At 47.3% G+C, this 20416-nt stretch overlaps 1 protein-coding gene across 4 annotated transcripts in view; it reads right to left on the reverse strand.

Annotated features, from left to right (window-relative positions):
- ATP6V0A4 (ATPase H+ transporting V0 subunit a4) overlaps positions 1 to 20416 on the reverse strand; it is a 64891-nt gene that overhangs the window by 18364 nt on the left and 26111 nt on the right. For all 4 annotated transcript variants that reach the window (XM_081102318.1, XM_081102317.1, XM_081102320.1 and 1 more), the window contains 12 exons: positions 19540 to 19618; positions 19167 to 19261; positions 16807 to 16932; positions 16246 to 16340; positions 14462 to 14588; positions 11543 to 11625; positions 10832 to 10925; positions 9113 to 9325; positions 5490 to 5640; positions 4482 to 4621; positions 2682 to 2839; positions 490 to 583 (listed from right to left, as the gene is read on the reverse strand). In XM_081102318.1, the coding sequence (XP_080958444.1) occupies positions 490 to 583; positions 2682 to 2839; positions 4482 to 4621; positions 5490 to 5640; positions 9113 to 9325; positions 10832 to 10925; positions 11543 to 11625; positions 14462 to 14588; positions 16246 to 16340; positions 16807 to 16932; positions 19167 to 19261; positions 19540 to 19618 (1455 nt within the window). The remainder of the gene's footprint in view (positions 1 to 489; positions 584 to 2681; positions 2840 to 4481; positions 4622 to 5489; positions 5641 to 9112; positions 9326 to 10831; positions 10926 to 11542; positions 11626 to 14461; positions 14589 to 16245; positions 16341 to 16806; positions 16933 to 19166; positions 19262 to 19539; positions 19619 to 20416) is intronic.

The raw sequence follows: 20416 nt of genomic DNA on the forward strand, positions 1-20416 counted from the left end.
TGGTTGAGCGTCGACCTATGAACTAGGAGGTCAGGATTGATTCCCAGTCAGGGCACATGCCCAGTTGTGGGCTCAATCCCTAGCAGGGGGTGTGCAGGAGGCAACTGATCAGTGATTCCCTCTCATCACTGATATTTCTCTCTCTCTCCCTCTCCTTTCCTCTCTGAAATCAATAAAAAAAAATTTTTTTTAAAAAAGAAGCAGTCATTAACCGCCAAGGCATAAGTGATGGAGAACAAGGCAGATGTTTGGGGAATTGTATGGAAAATGACCCAGGGGCTGGGTAAAGGATGCAGGCAGAACACTTACTTGAAGTCAGCGCAGTGTGTCACAAAAACCTCCCATCCATGTAATTCTATCTCAACACAAGTTGGTTGATTTAATAGGTTCTGGCACTTCTTCCCTCTCCCACCACCCCCCCCCCCCGATTTCTCCTCAGCCAGTCATTTAACTATTTAATAACTATTTAAGCCCAGAGGACATTGTTACCGGATCAATCCCGAATGGGTATGGGTTCCCAGAGTACACGCCTGGAATGGCGGGGTTCAGCTGTAAAAGTGGATTTGTCTCCATCGTTTCCATGCTTCAGAGGGAGAAAGGAAAAAACAAAAGCAAAGCCAGTGAGTGACCAAAGGCAGGGAAAAGTACTAGCGTGCCGTCTGTCGAGCCAATCACAGCTAACTGCTGGTGCAACGCATCAATTCAGCTCATTTGGTTACTCCATGAATGGTACTGAATCCCCACTGTGTGCCAAGTACTGTCCTGTGGCCTGAGCGACAGAAATGACCTACCAACCCCCAAGGAATATATAGTCTAAGATTTCAAAGCGCTCCAGCCTGGTGGGGTGCATGTAGTAAAAAATATATATACACCGAGTGGCCAGATTATTATGACCACCTGATTTGTTTGTAGGCAAATTAGCCGTACACTGCATCGTATGGGATATGGAAGCCGAAGGCCTGTTTGAACACCTTTGCTGTCTGCAATTACCAAGATAAAACGTCTCCAATTAGCACAGAAACACAAGAATTGGACAGTCGCGCATTGGAAAACAGTCATGTGATCCGATGAATCTCATTTCCAGTTGCATCATGCAGATGGCAGAGTGAGAATTTGGCAGAAACAGCATGAAAGCATGCATGCCACATGCATGAGTACAACCCTTCAAGCTGGTGGGGGCAGTGTTATGGTTTGGGACATGTTTTCCTGGCATGATTTGGGCCCTTTAATTCATCTGAATAGGACAACATACTTAAGTATCGTTGCTGATCAAGTTCATCCTATCATGTTGATGGCGTATCCCAATGGAGATGGCTTCTTCCAACAAGACAATGTGCCATGCCGCGGTGCTCGTATTGTGCAGGAGTGGTTTCAAGAACATGAGGAGACTTTACCTTGCTTAGGTGGCCCCCACAATCACCAGATCTCAATCTAATTGAACATTTGTGGGATGAAGTTAAAAGAGCCATCAGGCAGCTGGTTCCACAACCATCAAATCTCACAGAACTGGACAGTGCTATTCATCAGGCATGGAGTCAGATTCCTCGCATCACCTTTCAACATCTCGTGGAGTCAATGCCAAGAAGAATCGCCGCAGTACTGAGGGCAAAAGGTGGCCCAACGAAGTACTGATGGGGTGGTCATAATACTCTGGCCACTCACGTTCAAATATATCCCACGTTCAAAGGCTGTTAAATCGCGTTGTTTACCCATATCTTCAGGAAAAAAATCACCTCTACTGTCGTGGTAAACAGCCTACTTCCCTATTTATAATGGTCTGGCCCTCTAGCAACTTCAGCGCGAAATTATAGCTAATTTCCCTACAAACGTCAGGTGGTCATAATAATCTGGCCACTCGGTGTATATTCTACATCAGAAAAAAGGTAGGGGTAGGGATGAAGGAGTCTACAGAAATAGATCCCTGGCCACCCTAGACATACACAGTCCTAACAACACGCCTCAGGGCAAGTGTTTGGATTTCACTAGCAGAGGCGTGTTTGTGTGTCCACAAACCAGAAAGCCACCCCTGACGAGAGAGAACTGGCCAGGTACCCACAGCTAAGCCTGCTGTTGAGCATAAACAATTTCACAGAACACCAACATCAGACAAGGCCATTCTGTGACCGCGATGGATCTAGACAAAAGCAAGACCGTTCCACAACCATATCTGATATCAGAATATGGACATAGCAACAGAAGGACATTGTCCAAATCACAAAAATGACCAGAGATAACCTTTATCCTCTTAGAGGCCAAGTCCTGTAAGTCAGTCCTTTCTTCTTTTAAAAAAAAATATATTTTTATTGATTTCAGAGAGGAAGGGAGAGGTAGAAATATCAATGATGAGAGAGAACCACTGATTGCCTTTCTCATGCTGTGAACTGAGCCAGCAACCCAGACATGTGCCCTGACGGGGAATCGAACCGTGACCTCCTGGTTCATGGGTCAACACTCAACCACTGAGCCACGCCAGCCGGGCAGTTGAGCTAAAGTTTTAAACACGATTTCCATGTGTTACAGTTACCAGCACAGTTACTGAGGAAGTGGCACAAGGTCTCATGCTCAGTTGAGAAAACGGCATTATTTGTTGCATGTGCGGGTACACCTCTGGGCCGAGCCAGGCGTAGATTTGCTCAGCCACAGACGGCCAGGGAACAACCCATCCCTGCCTGTGAACTTACTTCCATGTGCCATTTCTGAACATGGGCCGGACGCTCCAAGAAGAGCCGAAGATGTTGAACGCCTTGGAGAAGCAGTCGTTGTAAATGAAGCCCGTGTAAATGGAGAAGATGCCCATGAGGAGGATGAGGTAGCGCCCCTGGAAGAAGGTGTTCCAGATCTGGCCTCGGGGAGACAGAGAGGACTGTCAGCGAGCTCTGTGTGATCAGGTCTCTCCACAGCAAGGCGCGCAGGCCTATGCAGAGCGGCTACGCGACGAGGCAGGCACCAAAGTGGCCCAGAGAGCAAGAGCACACACATCATGATTTTCCTGAGCTTCTACAGGTGACTCTGAAGAGTCCCAGACTGGCCGTTGCTATTGTGGAAGCAAGCATATAGAGGCCTCAAATGCTTGAATCCAGCCTTGGTTGGAACACGTGATTAAAGCAGAAACTGAGGCCTCACCTGTGAAAAGGGGGACCTGAACGTGGGTGGCTGTGTCTCCAGCACTTCCAGGAGGGAAGCACGGAGCTGGCTGCTAAATTTTACCGCAAGTCAAATCTATGCTCCTTTGGGGGAGGACGGGGGGGGGGGGGGGGGTCTCCATTAAAAGCTGAGTTTCTAAGTACATCCACTAAGAAGAGAAAGTGCTTTCTCCCGATACTGCAGGATGTGCAACAACCATCAGAGCCGCTGAGTGGGACTTGCCGACTTCAAATATTTATGACAGGAAACTACATCTATTAAAATGCTTGTCACGAGTCCTGGCCAGGTTGCTCAGTTGGTTAGAGCTTCATCCCGAAATAACAAGGTTGTGGGTTCAACCCCAGGTCAGGGCATGTACAAGAATCAACGAAAGAATGAATAAATAAGTGGGACAACAAATCAATGTTTCTTTCACTCTTCCTCTCTCTCCCTTCCTTTCTCTCTAAATAAAATGCTTGTCATGAAAACTGTATTGGTCATAGGGCGATTTGTCACTAACCTTGCTTATGATTAACTCACTCTGACATCACTGAACTAGCTCTAGTTAAGTCAACCTGTAAAAAATAGATTGCAGATAAAATTCAGAACATAGCTAAAGCATGTTTGCACTTTGTAAAATGCAGTATCAGCAGCCACAAAGTGACGTCAACTTTGAAACAATGCAACTCTTGAGTTGTCTCAACCTTCACATCACTCTGTGAGGGAGCTTCATGGACGGTGTAGAACTTCAGGTGTGAAAGTGAAGACATGGTGTTCGGGATGTCTGTTTCAGAAGAACATTGAGTGTGGGCTTGTGGGGAAAGGGCTCTGCCATGAAAAATTTTTGTGCTATTTTAAGTGAAAAAAAGGAGGCTACAAATTAATATGCACTATTTGATCCCAATTTCTAAAATTATATATTTTTGTCTAAGCACAGAAAGGAAACTAGAAATGTCACACAGAAACACTCGTTGTAATTTTTTTCTAAGTAGATGGCTATATTTTCCCAATTTTTACAATGAACATATATTGCTTTTATAATCAAAGAAAAAAATCAATATTAGCAAAAAAGAAAAAAAAAAAAAAAAGGAAAGATCAATGCCTTGCCAACCAATGTACAAAAAAACAAAAATGCTAAAAGGAACTGCACCAAACCATGCAAAGGACTGTGGATGAAAAGGGACCCCATGCTAACCTGACAAGCTCAGGGGAGGCCTAGTGTTTATGTTGAGTTTTGGCTCTTTTTCACTTTCCATGTTTCCCCTTCTCATAAGAACATGCTATTCCTATGGCAAAAACAACAATCACACTTTAAGAACATTTGAGGAAATGAGGGGAGACATCTGATGGACGCCCACCTCATTGTCCGTCTTCTGGGCGAGGAAACGGCTCTCATTACGGACCATCCAAAGGGCAGCCAGGAGCATCACGGTTCCGTGACCACAGTCTCCAAACATCACGGCAAACAGGAAGGGGAAAGTGATGATGGTGTAGGGAGCTGCAGAGGTGAGAACCACAACAGCCTGAGTCTTCCCAACAGTCCTGTGGGTTCCCCGACTATTGGTCTATTACACTCCTTGTGATAAGCTGGCTCCCTTGTGCCTTTCTGATTCTGTCAGCTCTCAGTATTCGCACCCCTGACACTTGGTTGGCTCCCACATACATGAGCTCATCAGTGGATAAACACTATTATTCTCCACTTTACAGATGAGATGAGTTTGGGAGCGGTTAAGTGACTTGCCCAAGATCACAAAGTTTAATGGGATTTAAAATCCGTTTTCTACGTGCTTTCTATGCTCTTTCCACTACCATCTCCTGCTTGTTTCTCCACCATTCACATGTACCCCAGCCCTCCAGCAGTTACTCACCTATGGGGCCCTGCATTATGGGTCACAAATTAGATTGGGACCCAGGCTGGACAAGAACAGCATCGTGCACTGCTTGGCTAATAGGCATCTGGTCTACCCCTTTATTTTGCAAACCAGGCCACCAACATCACAGTTTATGTCACTAGGAATCCAGGCTTCTGACTCCAAGTTCTGTGTGCTCCCATCTCTCCCACGCAACTATGAGATTGTGGAGATGCCCAGAGATGACCCTCATTGAACTGTTAAACAAACAAGAACCGAATTCGGCTGCCTGATAAGGCTACAGTTTAAGGGAGAACAGGTGAAATCTTGACAAGGAACAAATTTTTCACTAATCACCTTTACAGAAGACAATGCAGAGCATTCAAAAAAACAAATACGATTTTAGGAAAGTCACAGTTTTAAGTAATTCACCTGCTAGGTTGCCACCTTGGGGGTGAATCTTACCCAATTTTCATTTTCAAGCTGCTAAGGTATGTAACATATCAGACACCTTACCTGGGTTTATCTCCCGGTAATTGCCCACACCATATGCATCTACAATATTCTGGAAGCCAGCAGTGAATTTATTGGTCCTGTTAAACGTGGGAGGAGCTGTTTTAGATTGCACTGCTGTCAAGATAGGGGCCATGGAGGAGCCGCTTAGTTCCTGCAAGAAAGAACATGTGACAAAAATGTAAGGAGGAGAGCCTTGGGCTGGGTACCAGCAGGTGGATCACAGGGCAACTCTTGCCATCACTTACTGGGTGAACGTGGGATAATCTCTTGACCTGAGACTCACGATCTCTCCCATGGAAGTGAAAACCTTCCTAATACTCATCTAACCTATCTGACAGGAGAGCTGTCAGAGAGTAGAATTCCTCCTGCTTCCCTGGCCATCTGCAGTCTCCTGCTCCTGAAATGCATGTTTACGCCTCCGTTCTGGGGCTGGCTCTCCTCTCCCTTTCTCTCTATTTAACGCCCCCAAGAGCTCATCCACTTTCCGAATTTTGTTTCAACCTTTCAAATGGCCTTGACCCTCTTGAAAATTTCGATTCTTTTTTCATTGCCTGCCTAGGCTTTCAAACTCTCCTGTCTCAGCAGCCCCACATAATCCAGGAGCCTAGAACTGGACTCATCAGCTTGCCCTAAAGCCAGGCTGTTCCTTCGACAGTCTCCATTCTCCAAATTCTTGAAACTTTGAAATCCGCACTTTTCCCTTCTCCTGATTTAATCACCAATCTCCAGATCTTGCTAATTGTCCCTTTCCAATCCCTCTCCCTCCCATTCCCACAGCCACCAGCCAAGCCCCAGCCTCCCCATCCTCCTCCATCTCTTTCCCTCCCATTTATCTTACACTCCAGTCTGCATAATCCTTCTTTTAATAAAACAAAGCAAACAAAACACAATACTTTAGTCATGTTACCTTCCTGCTCAAAAATCCTCAAAGGCTTCCTCTTACCTAAAGAATGAAGCCAGAACTCTTTAGCCTTGTAATCAAGACTTCTTTACATAGCTGACTAATCCTCCATTCACACCCCCCCACTGCTTCTCTGTGGAAATCACCCAACTCCACAGTAGCCACCTCCCTTGTTCACTTTCCCAAGTAGGGACCGCTCTCCAAGCTCACCCCCCAGGAACCTTCTGGTCACTCCTAACCCAACAGCACTTACCACCTGCACACCCAAGGGGGGCTTAGCACCAGCGAAGTGAGTGCTCGTCAGTCCTCCTAACAGCGCCCCACTTTAGAGATGAGGACACGAAGGTAGAGCGAGGTTAAGTAACTTTCCCAAGCTTACATGCAAGTAGAGGAGTTCCTTACTCTATGATGATATATGTTTTCATCTGTGTGACTATGACCTCCTTGAGGTCAAGGACTGTGGCTTCCTCCTTTTTTTCTAACATGTCCTCCAGCAGCAGACACAGTATTAGTGTAGCCTAAGTATTTTTTGCTCATTGGTGATAATAATAGCTATCTATCCTCCTACGCTTGTCTCCTCATCTCCTACCAGCATAGGGCCTTCTACTCCTATGTGGGGAGACACTTTGATTATTTCAGAGGATGGAGAAACTGTAGAAATAGCCGTAAGGAGCCTTGTAGAAGTCTGACCCCTTTGTGATTACAGAGCAACATTGTTCAGTGAAATCCTTGCATTCGGACAACTCCTCCCCAAAGGCTTGACGGTCTTCTCCACACTACAGCCACGTGCTTCTAAAATGCAACCTGGATCATGTCACCCAGCACGGGAATAAGATCAGCTCCCTTACACTGCCATGAGGTCCTTCAGGAACTGCCCTGCAGCCTCTCCCTGACCTTCTTCCCATTCCTTAAGCTGCTGCACGCTCTCTCCAGCCACTGGTCTGTAGGTGGGCCTGCACCGCACACTCCTCCCACCTCTCTTCTAACCACGCTTTCACAGTCCAGCTCATGCATCACTTCCTCCAGAGAGCCCCCTGCCCTTCCCAGTCTGGGTGAAACCCTCCTTGCAGGTGCCCCATTTGGGGAGTTATTGGACCAACATGTGAGGACATTCAAATCCTGCCTCCTGGCTACAGGATCACAGCCAAGTTACTTCCACTCTCTATGACTCAGTTTACTCATCTGAATAAAGGAGATAAAGACAGCCCTAACCGGTTTTACTCAGTGGATAGAGCGTCAGCCTGCGGACTCAAGGGTCCCAGGTTTGATTCTGGTCAAGGGCATGTACCTTGGTTACGGGCACATCCCCAGTAGGGAGTATGCAGGAGGCAGCTGATTGATGTTTCTCTCTCATCGATGTTTCTAACTCTCTATCCCTCCCCCTATCCCTCTCCCTTCCTCTCTGTAAAAAATCAATAAAATATATATATTTTTTTTTTTTTTAAAAAAAGGAGATAAAGACAGTTCCTATCTCTTAGTCCCATCCCACCTCAAGGCCTTTACCTTCGGATCCCTCAGCCTGAATGCTCTTTTTCCCACCCACTCCAGGCTTCCCATGGCATTTAGGGAAGTCTGCTCTGACGCCAGCATTCAGAGGGGTCCTGTCCAGCAGCCCTGTCACAGCACTGTAAGACCTAAGAGCTCAAGCGCTGCCTTGACATCGTTGTGTCTCACAGGGCCCCAAAGGTCAAGCCATGAGTTCCTCTGGTCTCAGCGGATATGCCACCCACTTAGCAGGCAAGGCCCAGCACTGACCCTCAGCCAGACCAGACCACTGCCCTGTAGTCAACCTATGGGTTCCACTTCCCAGAAAATTATTCAAATGAAGTAATCACACCCTCCCATGGAAACCAGGGCTCACCTGACCCTGTTGTCACTACACAGCCTGCCTCCCACAGCCCCTGCTGGTTCACTCTGCTTCCAAGTACCGGCCCCAAGTGCAGCCTCCCTGTGGCCCTGTGTGGCATGCGGTGTCCTCCCCGGGGACTAGTAAACTGCTGCCAATCTCCTCTGTCCAGTGCCAGGTGTCCTGTGTTTGGCCACCTGGCACTCTTTAGGGCGGAGGGTCCGTTCTTCACCAGTAGGGTGACTAGGTGTAAGAACAAGCCTCCACTCCCCCCTTCACCGCCCCCTGCCTCACTTCTGCCCACCATGGATCACAGCCTGGAATCCACTAATGATGGACATGCTGACTGTCTGTCTCCCTTTCTCAGAAGTCCATCAGAGCAGGGCCTTGTGACAGCACAGCCCTACATCTGCTCCTGGTGCACCGTGAACATTAGAGAGATGAATGGCGAGCGCTGTGAGACCCAGCCTGTAGGGAGCCTTCTACTCCCGTCGGCTGTCATTACAGGAGCCTGGTATGGTCTGGCCGGGTAGACTGTGACCGTTATGAGGTAGAGGATGGTGTCCACAGTCACACTGAACTGTGGGTCCACAGTCATAATGAGCACGGTGACTAGCACAGTCATGCTCGCTATGCACTTGCTGAAGATGAACGAAAAGGTGACTAATTGTCAAACGCTGAGAGAAAAGGAGTTTCTGCCATGTGCCCTGCCACCGGTGACAACTGAAGATACAAAGACGAAGGTGACAGCCTACCAGCAAGTCCCTTGTGAAGTTCACGCGACTCAGGAGCCTGACCAGCAGTCAGTGCCCGGAGGGGGGCTGCCGAGGCTGGACGTGACTCATTTCCCCCTTCCCTGCTCCGCCTGCCACTCACCATGCCTTGCTCCAACGCCTTCTTGATGCGCCCGGTGTCTGCCACCGGGAACCAGATCTCAGCGATGACGCACTGCTGGGTGACGTCGATGTTGCACATGTTCAGGATGTGGTAAATGGCCTTCATCTTCTGCACCTTGACCACCCAGGAGTGCCAGCTGGCAGCCGCTTCCTGCAGGAGGCTCTGACGGTGAGACTCCGTTTGTGTTATAACCTGGGCAAAAAGCAACACACAGAAAAACAAGGGGCACTCAGGAAGTGTCTGGCAATGTGGCAGAAACAGGGGTTCACCAGCTGCAGCGGCTTCTTTTGCTCTGGACTCGCTCCTCTGGCCTGTGGCTCTCACCTGGCCTTGACCTCTCATGAGCAGAGTTCCCCTACTAGAGGTTAAAACTCTTAGGCAGAATTCTTTCTTTTCTTCTAAATTCCTTCCAGTACTATTGTTATGTGTTAAATCCTGTCTCCCAAAAACATATGTTAACGTCCTAATTCCTGGTAACTGTGAAGGTTGATCTTATTTGGAAATGGGGTCTTCGCAGATGCAATTACGATGAGGTCATACCTGCGGAGGGTGGGCCTACTGAATATGACCGGTGTCCTTACAAGAAATTTGGGCAATGGGGTACACAGAGAACACCTGTATGATGGAGGCAGAGGCTGGGGTGACGCATCTACACACCAAGGAACGCCAACAGATTTTTCTAGGAGGGTGAAGATGCCTGCTAGCCTAAGAGTTGGGAAACACACACACACCCAGTGTCTACGGACAGCATTGAGGACCTGGAACCGTGCTGACCAATACATCAGCCACATGGAGCTACAAGAATTTAAATCACAAGCCATGTTCCAAGAGCTCCAAGGTCACGTGGGCGCTTGGCTCCTGCGGGTTATATATGTAACATTTCCACCACCACAGAAGTCCTGTTGGGCAGCACCGATGTAGAGTTCACAATACGATGTGGGATCAGCTGCTCTTAGAGATGACTTTCAAAGCGTCTTAAAGAAAGTATTCTAATCATGAAAGCGCTGAGCGCCACTGTGGGTGACAACAGACTTTAGAACAACCGGGCAATTCGGCAGAAAAAGAATCGGTCAGGCTGGCTGTTCGACTTCATTGGTGAGTTGGTTGTATCATAGATGAGGTTGGGCTGTGGCAGTTCTAACTCCAGGCAAAATATTACTGACATGAAAATATTACTGGCACCTCCCGTGCCACGAGGTTTCCAGCTCAGCCAGAAAGAGCCCAGAACCAGTAGCCCTGCCCACCTTCCTCCGGGCCAAGGGGGCCTCGTGCTCCACAGAAGAGGGCAGCCCCACTCTGCCCGGTGCTGAAGCCCAGCGTGGCCTCCCTGCCCACTGAAGGAGGACTCAAAAGAACTGCATTGCTGAGACCCCCTTGGGGAGTGGCTGGGTGGGGTGGGGCCCTGGCTGGGGGGAAGGGACGGCCCTGCGAGGACCACCCCCTGCGTCCAGTACCCACTGTGTCGGGATGAGCACAAGGATCCAGTTCTGGGCTTGGAGTTCAGATGAAGAGTCATCACCTCTAGCCTATGAAACAGCCTCTTAATTATGAAACCTTCTGCACCAGGAGCTACAAGAGCATAGCAAGCCTTCCAGCCAGCTTCCAGCAAGGGCCCCAGAGGACAGGACTGATTCGGCAATGGCAGAGGTAGCCCAGCCGCAGTGCCCCTCAGATCACGCGCCTGAAGCCCTCACTCACGGTGACTATATCTTCCAGCCTCGTGTTGATACCAGCCAGCATCTCCTTGCGCTCCGCCGCAGGCTCTGGGCAGGGGTAAATGGTGGCTCGAAACCTGTGTTTAATGCATTCCAGTTGACACGTGGTTATCGCTCCAAAGCATTCTGCACACCCTCTTCTGCTAAGTCACTACTTGCTGGCTTCGGTGAGGCTACACCTTTTCCTAGACTAACCTTCTCCGTGGCCATCTATAAATGAACCCCCTTTAGAAGGCTTCCCAACACATGGCTCACACTATAGGAAGGAGCTTCTTTCAAACCATAAAGCCTGTGAGCTGTTATATAAACAAAACTATAAGCTTAACTTGCCCCCCTTTGGCCCCCCAGAATCTATTAATGCATTAATGTCCTTCTTTACTGAGTAATTTCTGCTTCTAAGGGGCTGGATATGAGATGATTCTGTAACATTAGAAACAGCTTAGCATGTGGTTTGCCTGTGAGCAGGGATAAACGGCAATGGTTAAAAGGATCCACTTTTAGTTACCTTTAAATTTTGCCCCTTTAAGTCCTCTCTGTTCCTATTTCCACAGCTATTAAGGGTCAGTTACATTCTTCACACTCTCTTATCAAATGTGGGAAAGTTATTCTAAATCCCTAAACAGACCTCAAAGAGGCCCCGATGGTGCCTTTCGCATCGCACACCTCTGGCCTCACCCCGCCCCGCCTCCCTTACCCCTCGCAGATCTTCCTGATCTTCTGCCTGAGCTGCTCTCCTTGATAAAATATGATGAACATGTTCTTTTTCATTTCTTCTTTCTGGAAAATCAGAACGAGGAGAAAAAAAATGAGCTTTTCTTTCTGGTTACATTATAATAAAAATGTCAAGTTCTGTTTTTAGGTTTTAAAATATATATAAATTTAAAATTGAAAAACCTCCATTTCTCCCAGTTGGTCCAAGTTTGTAATTCATTATGGTTGAGGGCAAGGCCACCGAGGCAGGCTGTACGGGGCCAGCAGGGAGGCCAGTGCAGTCCTAAGGGGACAGAGAGTCCCACTATCGGCTCCACTAGTTGGATCACAGCTGGGCCTTGTACTCAGCTCTAAGCCCTCTACTTAAAGAGATGTACTAATAAACAAGGAAGCGTCCAGAAGAGGGTCGCCAGGATACTGCAAGGCTTAACATGAAAAGAGCTCACCTAGCTCCCCAGGGTTAACTCACACACAGGCATTTCAGGGGCCAGTGAGTGCTTGATATTTAACAAAGGTAAAGCCGTGTCTAGTGTTGGACTCACAGTTACTCACTGTACATCCATAAGAACACTGGTTAAAATGCATCTTTTCTTTTGCCTGTCTGCTTGTTTCTATTGCAGATCAAAGTCTGGGACTGCAACACAGGAAAGTGCATTGAAACCCTGCAGGGAAGGCCTGTGGCGTTAGCATCCCAGGGCGCAGTGGAAGGCGTACCAGGAAGCCGGGCTAAGGCAGATCTTGCATCCTCACAGCCCAACGACGTGTTTTTGGCAGGGAGCCCGGATGTGGCCCAGGCTTGCACCTTCACCCCAGATGGGCAACTTTAGTAGCGTCTGGAGCTGCTGACTAGGCAAGACGCCAAATCCACGGCATGATCAAGCCACCCAGGGCCTCTCCGATACAACATCGCCGCACATGGCTCTCAGAGCTCAACTCCCAGCCTCTCCCTGCCCAGCACGCATGGCGCTGGCAGAAGGGATCATCAGGGCAGTTCCACGCTCCAGGCCCCAAGTCACCACACCAGAGCACCCAACAGACCCTTGCAGCCAGGACTGCCAGGCCCCCACCCCAGGTTGAAACAGCGACTGGCAGGCCTGCCCAAATCCATCAGACGCCTGCGCCTCACCAGCCTGGCTCTCCAGCACGGTTAGCTGAAACAACTGCAAACACAAGCAACGTCAGCCAGTTTGTGCTTTACTGAGGCCGCGATGCTCAGGCCTGGACGATGCTCAGGCCTGGACGATGCTCAGGCCTGGACGATGCTCAGGCCTGGACCTTGGACTTGCGCAGAGGGTACGGCCGCTCCTTCCGCGGCTGCTTCTTGGTCCTCGGGTTCCCTTCATGCTGCTGAGCCACGGCACATGGTTTGTGTTTTCTTGGGCCACAGACCCAGGGGCTTGCTCTTCTTGCCCTTGTAGAATTTCCTGAGGGTCCCTTTCTGAGTCCGGTTAATGATGGTAAGAACGTGGGCGACAGATTCGCGAAGAACTCAGATCTTAGGAAGTGTGGAAGCAGCACCGTCCGACCCTTTGGCTCCGGCAGCTGGGACAGCTCCACCTTCAGGCCGGCCAGCTGTTTGAGCAACTTGTCCTTCTTGCCATGAAGGTCTCGAGCCCTAATTTTGGCCATGGCTAAATAAGCTGCAACCGCTACCTAAGATGCATCTTAAAAGTCCAAGTTTGACAATTCACAAGAAAGGGAGAATATATATTTCATAAGCATATATGAAAATGTTACTTTAAGCAAATAAATGTGCCCTTTTGCTCTTATTTCATTCGGGGTGGAGGGTAGTCAAGGCAAAATTATGGAGCCCATTGTTGGAAAAGTTGCAATAAATCCAACAAACTCGTCACATACCACTTGGGGCACTGGAATCAGGTACGACCCCCTCCCTGAGAAACCATCTGTCAGGTCCCAGCCAGTGTCACAAAAATGCCCACAACCCTTAGAGCCAGCAACCCAATTTCCTTGAATTCCTATCCTGGAAGCAATTCAAAAGAAAATAAAAATCCACATGCATGACAATGTCAGGGGATTGAACCTGCACCCCAGGTACTCACCCTTGACCAGTAATCGAACCTACAACACTTCCATCTGTGGACTGTCACTCTAACCACTTAGCAACACCAGCTAGGCCCCCAAGTCATTCTTATTTTTAATATATTTTATTGATTTTTTTATAGAGAGGAAGGGAGAGGGATAGAGAATTAGAAACATCAATGAGACAGAAACATCAATCAGCTGCCTCCTACACACCTCCTACTGGGGATGTGCCGGCAACCAAAGTACATGCCCTTGACCGGGATTGAACCTGGGACCTTTCAGTCTGCAGGCCGACGCTCTATCCACTGAGCCAAACCGGTTAGGGTCCCCAAGTCATTCTTATGCTCATGTGCACACTGACCTAAATCAGTTTAGTTCTTTGTGATTAAGAGACAGCCTGGCTGGGTAGCTCAGTTGGTTAGAGCATCATCCCGATACACAACAACTGCAGGTTCTATCTCTGGTCAGGGCACATACAGGAAGCAACCAATGAATGCACAAATAAGTGGAACAACAAGTGATCTCTCTCTTCTCTCTCTCTCTCTCTCTCTCTCTCTCTCTCTCTCTCTCTCTCTCCCCCTTCTGCTTTCTCTAAAACCAATTTTGTTTTAAATCATGACAACAACAAAAAGACCAGCTGCCTAGTGTGGAAGGAGTATAGCTAAGTTTCTCGAAGGAATGCGGTGTTAGGAAGAATCAGTTTTTGACCTTTCAAAGGTAGAAAAAAAAGAAAAGAGAAAGCAAGGGAATAGATATTGGCTTCACAGAACTAAAGACTCGGTGTTCGCAGGAACGCAAGCCCTCTGGTGAGGGCTACAGGGAATTTAGGAGGAAGTTATCTGCAGCCTGAGATACCCACTGTGACGGGATCCTCCAGAACTGTGTCCATCTCGCTGAACTTCAAGTAGATGTTTCCTCGGCAAACTCGCCACAGCAGCCTCTCAAAGGAAGCCATCCTCTCCCTGTTTATCACACCAGCCGTGAACCTGGTGTCAACAGTCAGAAGAGGACACGTTACTGCGGAACAGGGAGGGGGATGCAGGGAGAAGACTCCTGGAGACGTGAAGATGCGAAGCCATTGAAGGTCCACCTCCCTCCACCCAGGACGTGATGGCACAGCCCTGCCTGGCACTCGGAATCCCAGCCCTAATTTACCTCAAGTCCCTTGTGACCTCCTGTTTTCTTGGACATGGTAAGGTTTCCTTAACCATCCCAATAGTTTGTATTTAATTATTTGCAATTAAAAATATGATAGACCATTCATTATAGCATTGTAGATGTTCAAAAATGCTCAACAATGGTCTCTGTATTATTACAAATAATGTACTAAGAGGGAAACATACACATGGATTTGTATACATCTTTATTTTTACCATCATCCAGGCATCTAGATCATTTCTGACCCAAACTTTACACTTTAACCTTGAGATGGTTACTTCCATTGGTCTATTATTTTTTTTTAAAATATATTTTATTGATTTTTTACAGAGAGGAAGGGAGAGAGATAGAGAGTCAGAAACATCGACAAGAGAGAAACATCGACCAGCCGCCCCCTGCACATCCCCCACCGGGGACGTGCCCGCAACCCAGGTACATGCCCTCGACCGGAATCGAACCTGGGACCTTTCAGTCCACAGGCCAACGCTCTATCCACTGAGCCAAACCGGTTTCGGCTGGTCTATTATTTTTAATGTACATTGGTCTATATTACTTTCAGATCAAACATTTTCAATAAATTTCTTTTCTTTCTATTTCTAATTCAATACTTACTACCTCAAATAGCAGCCCCTCAGGTATCTATTGAATAAAAAAGTAGAATTGCAAAACCCAGCACTTTGGTCAGTTCATCAATTTTACTTTCCACTGTGTGAAATCCCACCATTTTGATGGGCTTAGCCACATTGTAGCACCACTATTTGTGAATGACCTGATTGTATAACTATTCCATTTCTAATTACACTTCAAACTTCGAAGTCCAAAACTATTTTACTATCAAATCAATATTTCAAAGTTAAAGAAAAAAACATGTATCCTATAAGCCTTGTCCCAAAGCCAGGGAACAGTTAAGAAAACCCATCAAAATTATTATCCCCATCCTAGCCGGGTAACTCAGTTGTTTAGAGCATCATCCTGATATGACAAGGTTGCAGGTTCAATCCCTGGTCAGGGCACATACAGGAATCAACCAATGAGACGCTGGAGCAGTGGGGGCTTGGCCTCGGGGGTGGGAGTGGCAGAGGGGAGTGGTCAATCAGGAAAAAGGAGACATATGTAAAACTTTAAACAATAATAAATAAATAAATAAATTTGTTCTCTAAGGGGAAAAAAAAGAATCAACCAATGAATGCATAAGTATGTGGTACAAAAAAATAGATATTTCTCTCTCTCTCTCTCTCTCTCTCTCTCTCTCTCAAAATCGATTAAAAAATAAATAAAATGTTAAAAATTATTATCCCCACATCTTTTCTATGTGGGGACAATACAAACATTGCACTCTTTGGGCTCATTCCAGCGGCTGTTTGTTTGTTCATTCATTCATCTATTCATTCATTCAAACACTCGGGGAACCCCATCACACACTGGGCACTGAGGACCAACGGAAGACCCGTTTCCGCATAATTTCCAGAACACAGTTACACTAACCCCAGCTTTCCGGCCATGTATGCAGGCATAGCTCTTAACTCCAGGAGACCAGACGTGTCTTCAGTAAAGAAATCATCAGGTAAGTTGGTTTCCGTCTGAAAGTTAAATGATCAATATTTTCATTTAAACGTATTTAAATAACCTTAAAAGCACCCCACGCCTCCAAGTTTATTCTATTTCTAAGGAAGCTTTAATTTTCTACAACGAGTTAACAGAATTCAAAAAGTAGAGCGCTCCATGCCACATCAAAAAGCTTCCCCAATCTCTTCCTACCCAAATCCCAAATCTGCTCAAACCAACTGTTCTGCTTTGTTCTGACTTACACTTCTGTCCTGGCCATTTGGGGCACATGCTTTTTAATGAGCATCATAGTACGTTGCCATTTAATTCAACCAGCGCCACAGCCATTGCACCCAGAGCACTCCCCGCTCACCAGTGGCCTGGCCTTGGGACAGAAACGGTGCTTTGTTCATATTCCAAACCAGCCAGCTTTCAAAATAGAAATTTGAGGCTGGGGGGAGGGGTGGCAAGGAGGGCTTTAAATAGTCCCCAAATAATGACCTCAAAAAAGTCCTGGGTTTTCTTCAGGAGATACTTGAGTTCAGTCAGTTCTAGGAAGCTTTTCTTCAACGCCTGATGGTTCTGGTTGGCTTCCTGTAACTCTCCTTCGAGCTTTTCCAGAACGGTCTATAAGGAATGAGAAAAACGGTAGTCCAGGCAGAAAGTACTATGACATTGACTGTACATTAACCACACAGATAAGTAAATAGAAAACAAATATTCAGGGCATCACAGTGGAGCCTGAAGGGGCCCGTGCAGTCGTTAACTCTGTGTGACGGTAGAGCTGTAAGCCAGAGCCACAGCCACACACTCTTGCGTTCCGTCATCGTGGGGAGGATTAAAAAACACTCAGGGGAGTGAAAAGGCAGCTTCATGGAGAAGTCAAGGCATTTTGGCAAATTACATGTCTCTTCCCCATTTAAAACACTGAAGAGAGGCCCTAGCCAGTTTGGCTCAGTGGATAGATGGTCCGCGGACTGAAGGGTCCCGGGTTCGATTCTGGTCAAGGGCACATACCTTAGCTGCAGGCTCAATTCCTCACCCTGGTCAGGGCACATGTGGGAGGCAACCAATCGATGTGTCTCTCTCACATAGATGTTTCTCTCTCTGTCTCTCCCTCTCCCTTCCACTCTCTCCAAAAATTGTTGGAAAAGTATCCTTGGGTGGGGATTAACCAAAAATAAGAATAAGAATAATAAAACACTAAAAAGGGAAGCTGAAGTGAATTTACATGTTGAGAATTCCTTCTGCCCAAACACACTGTAATAATGACAAAATATAAAACCAGAAACCTAGTGTCACCCCCCACCACCAACAACCAACAAATACCAGGTATGGGCTGGAGCCTAGAAAGCCAGGGATAAGCAGGCGGAATAAGGGGACAGAGAAGCATAGGCACGGAAGATGAAAAGACAAAAAAAAAAACAGAGAAAAGAACCATCTCCCTTCCAAAATGAGCATCCAAAGAGAACATGGCTCAGGAAGACGTCTAGGTCCTGTCCGGTCTCGGGGGCTGTCTGCAGGCTGTAGGACGACACAGCTCGCACCAAAGGACAAACTTCTGCCAAAACTCAGACACAAGATCGGGGCGAAAGCATCAGCCAGGATGACATCCCACAGTTCCCAAGAACAGGTCTAGGTGATAGAGAAGGTGAAGGGGATGGTGGTGGCGGGGGAGCTGCTAATGAACAGGGCTGGTCTTAGGAGACTAGTGAAAACACTGAAATTGGAAATGATTTTACGGAGATCCTATTCATAGCTTTTTGGTTAAAAGCTATTTTCCCCCAAATATCCAGATTTTAAAATGACAACATCTAAAATATTTTCTAGGGGAGTTGCCAGTCTCATACCTCTGTTAGACTATATAGATGTATACTACCGGGGGTTACAAAAATGTCAAGACTTTTAAGTTATCTTCAAAGAAAATAAAGATAAACCAAGCCAGAGACAAGGCTAAGCTCGTGAAACCTACCTGCCTGCCCGCCTCCCTTAGTGAGTCCTTCCTCTGAGGATTCAAAACTGCATTTTTTATTTTTTATTTTCTCAACAGGGTCTTCCATGATCTGGCTCTGCCATCTTTGACATCTTCTACCCACCACCTTCCCCCTGCTTCCCCCTCCACCATCTGCACTAGAAGCTCCTAGAGGGCTTATTTTTAAAACATATATCTTTATTAATTGGAGAGAGGAAAAGAGAGGGAGAGAGATAGAAACATCTATGATGAGAGAATACAGCATATGCCCTGACCGGGAATTGAACCATGACTTCCTGGTTCATAGGTCAATGCTCAACCACGGAGCCACGGAGGCCAGGTGATTATAAAGGAAGCAGACAGAGAGGGGGGAGAAAGAAGGAGGGCCCCCCAGTCATAAATAACATCCCAGACTAAAGAAAAGTGCCATCCTCTCACACAATCTCAGAAGCCAGTCTGGGAGGCCTCAGCCCAGACTGAACTCAATGCTTCCCACCAGATAATGAGGAATTATCCCCCTGGATTGAGGAATTCCACTTCTGGGTATTAATCCCCACGTAAACTGCAGGATTGCTTTCAATGGCCAAGACATGGAAGCAGCAGAAGGCCTGTTCAGCGGCACCCTATAGATAAGACTTCGCTGCCTAGAAGAATCATTTGCCCAAGAAGGAAACCGTTCTCCAAAGTGGGGTGAGATTCCGTGGGGCTGCTCTGGGAGAGGGAAAAAAGCTCTCTCCTGGATCAGGAACAGTGACTCTAAAAATGGCACAATGGAATTTTCCTGGGGAAACCACATATACCCACCCCACGCCTTCAGCAACTGGGTAATGGATCCACGAGTGGCTCCCCGAGCTCCCGACAGTACTCAGCCAAGTAGGGGAGAACCTACCTCCAGAGTAATCATTTCCCGAGGGAGCGGGGTCGGTGGGGACTTCTCCAGCCACTGAATCTCAATCTCATTTTTTATCTCATCTTCCAGAAAACCTGAGTGAAGAAACCCCAACAGAGAGCCCCAGGTGATTATATATTTGCATATCTAAGAAATGGGATCAAGCAGGACAGTGGCTTTAGGCTAGCTCAGTCACCTGAATTGCCCCAGGGACCTGCCCGCAGCACCTGGATCCAATCTCTAACCTCCCCCACCCTGCCTCCAGATCACCTGGAAAAGTACAAATAGGGACACCTTTGTTAATCAAGACCTGCACGCCATTTACCTCCCCGCCAGTTCAGCTAGCTAGATAGTAGGCAGAAAATTGGCTTACGGAGGATCCTCTCCATTGACTCACACCTTCTGACTTCATTCACAAATTTCCTTTGGAAGCTGTTCACATCCACATTTAACTAGAAAAGGGAAAACACCACATGGCACACATTAGTAGCAACAGATGCCATCATGCTCCCTTTGGCTATTTTATTATATTTTTTAAATGCTGGAGAATGTCACTAAAATTGTCTTAGGAATAGGTATTTCCACACACAAGACAGATATTACAGGCAAAACACACCCTGATGTTCCTACACTCAGTCCCCACATGTCTCAGCTCTGGCCTTCTTACCCTTCTAAGAGAAGCGAATTCCTCCCACAGTTAAGGTTTCCTTACTTTAGAAACAATTATCCAAATGAGCCTTCAAACCCTCAGTGGAGTCGTGAATATGATTGGACCTTGAAAACTGCATAGCCCCAGACAATGCATCGTGGGCATCAAAAAAATTCCAAGTCCTTGGGCTGGTGACTCTCAGCTCAGCCAAAAAAAAAAAAAAAAAAAAAATGTTAGTGAGGAAGTGGCTCATGTGCTAGGGCAGCCATGGGCAAACTATGGCCCGCGGGCTGGATCTGGCCCGTTCGGCTATTCTATCGGGCCCGCGGAGCCGAAAGAGCGGAGGGTTCTCTTGCTCTCCCCTCCGCTCCTTCACCAGCAGCAGTGTTAACATGTATTAGTTCACACAAACACTCCATCCATGCTTTTGTTCCAGCCCTCTGGTCCAGTTTAAGAACCCATTGTGGCCCTCGAGTCAAAAAGTTTGCCCACCCCTGTGCTAGGGACTAGGGACGCAAACAAGTCAATCCTTCCATGCAGGAGGTTAGTATTGATCTTGACCTTGGTGAGGCAGTAAAGAAGAGTAGAGACCAGTGTTCTA

This window comes from Myotis nattereri (genome assembly GCF_964212035.1).
Source record: "Myotis nattereri genome assembly, chromosome: 11".
Taxonomy (NCBI): Eukaryota; Metazoa; Chordata; class Mammalia; order Chiroptera; family Vespertilionidae; genus Myotis; species Myotis nattereri.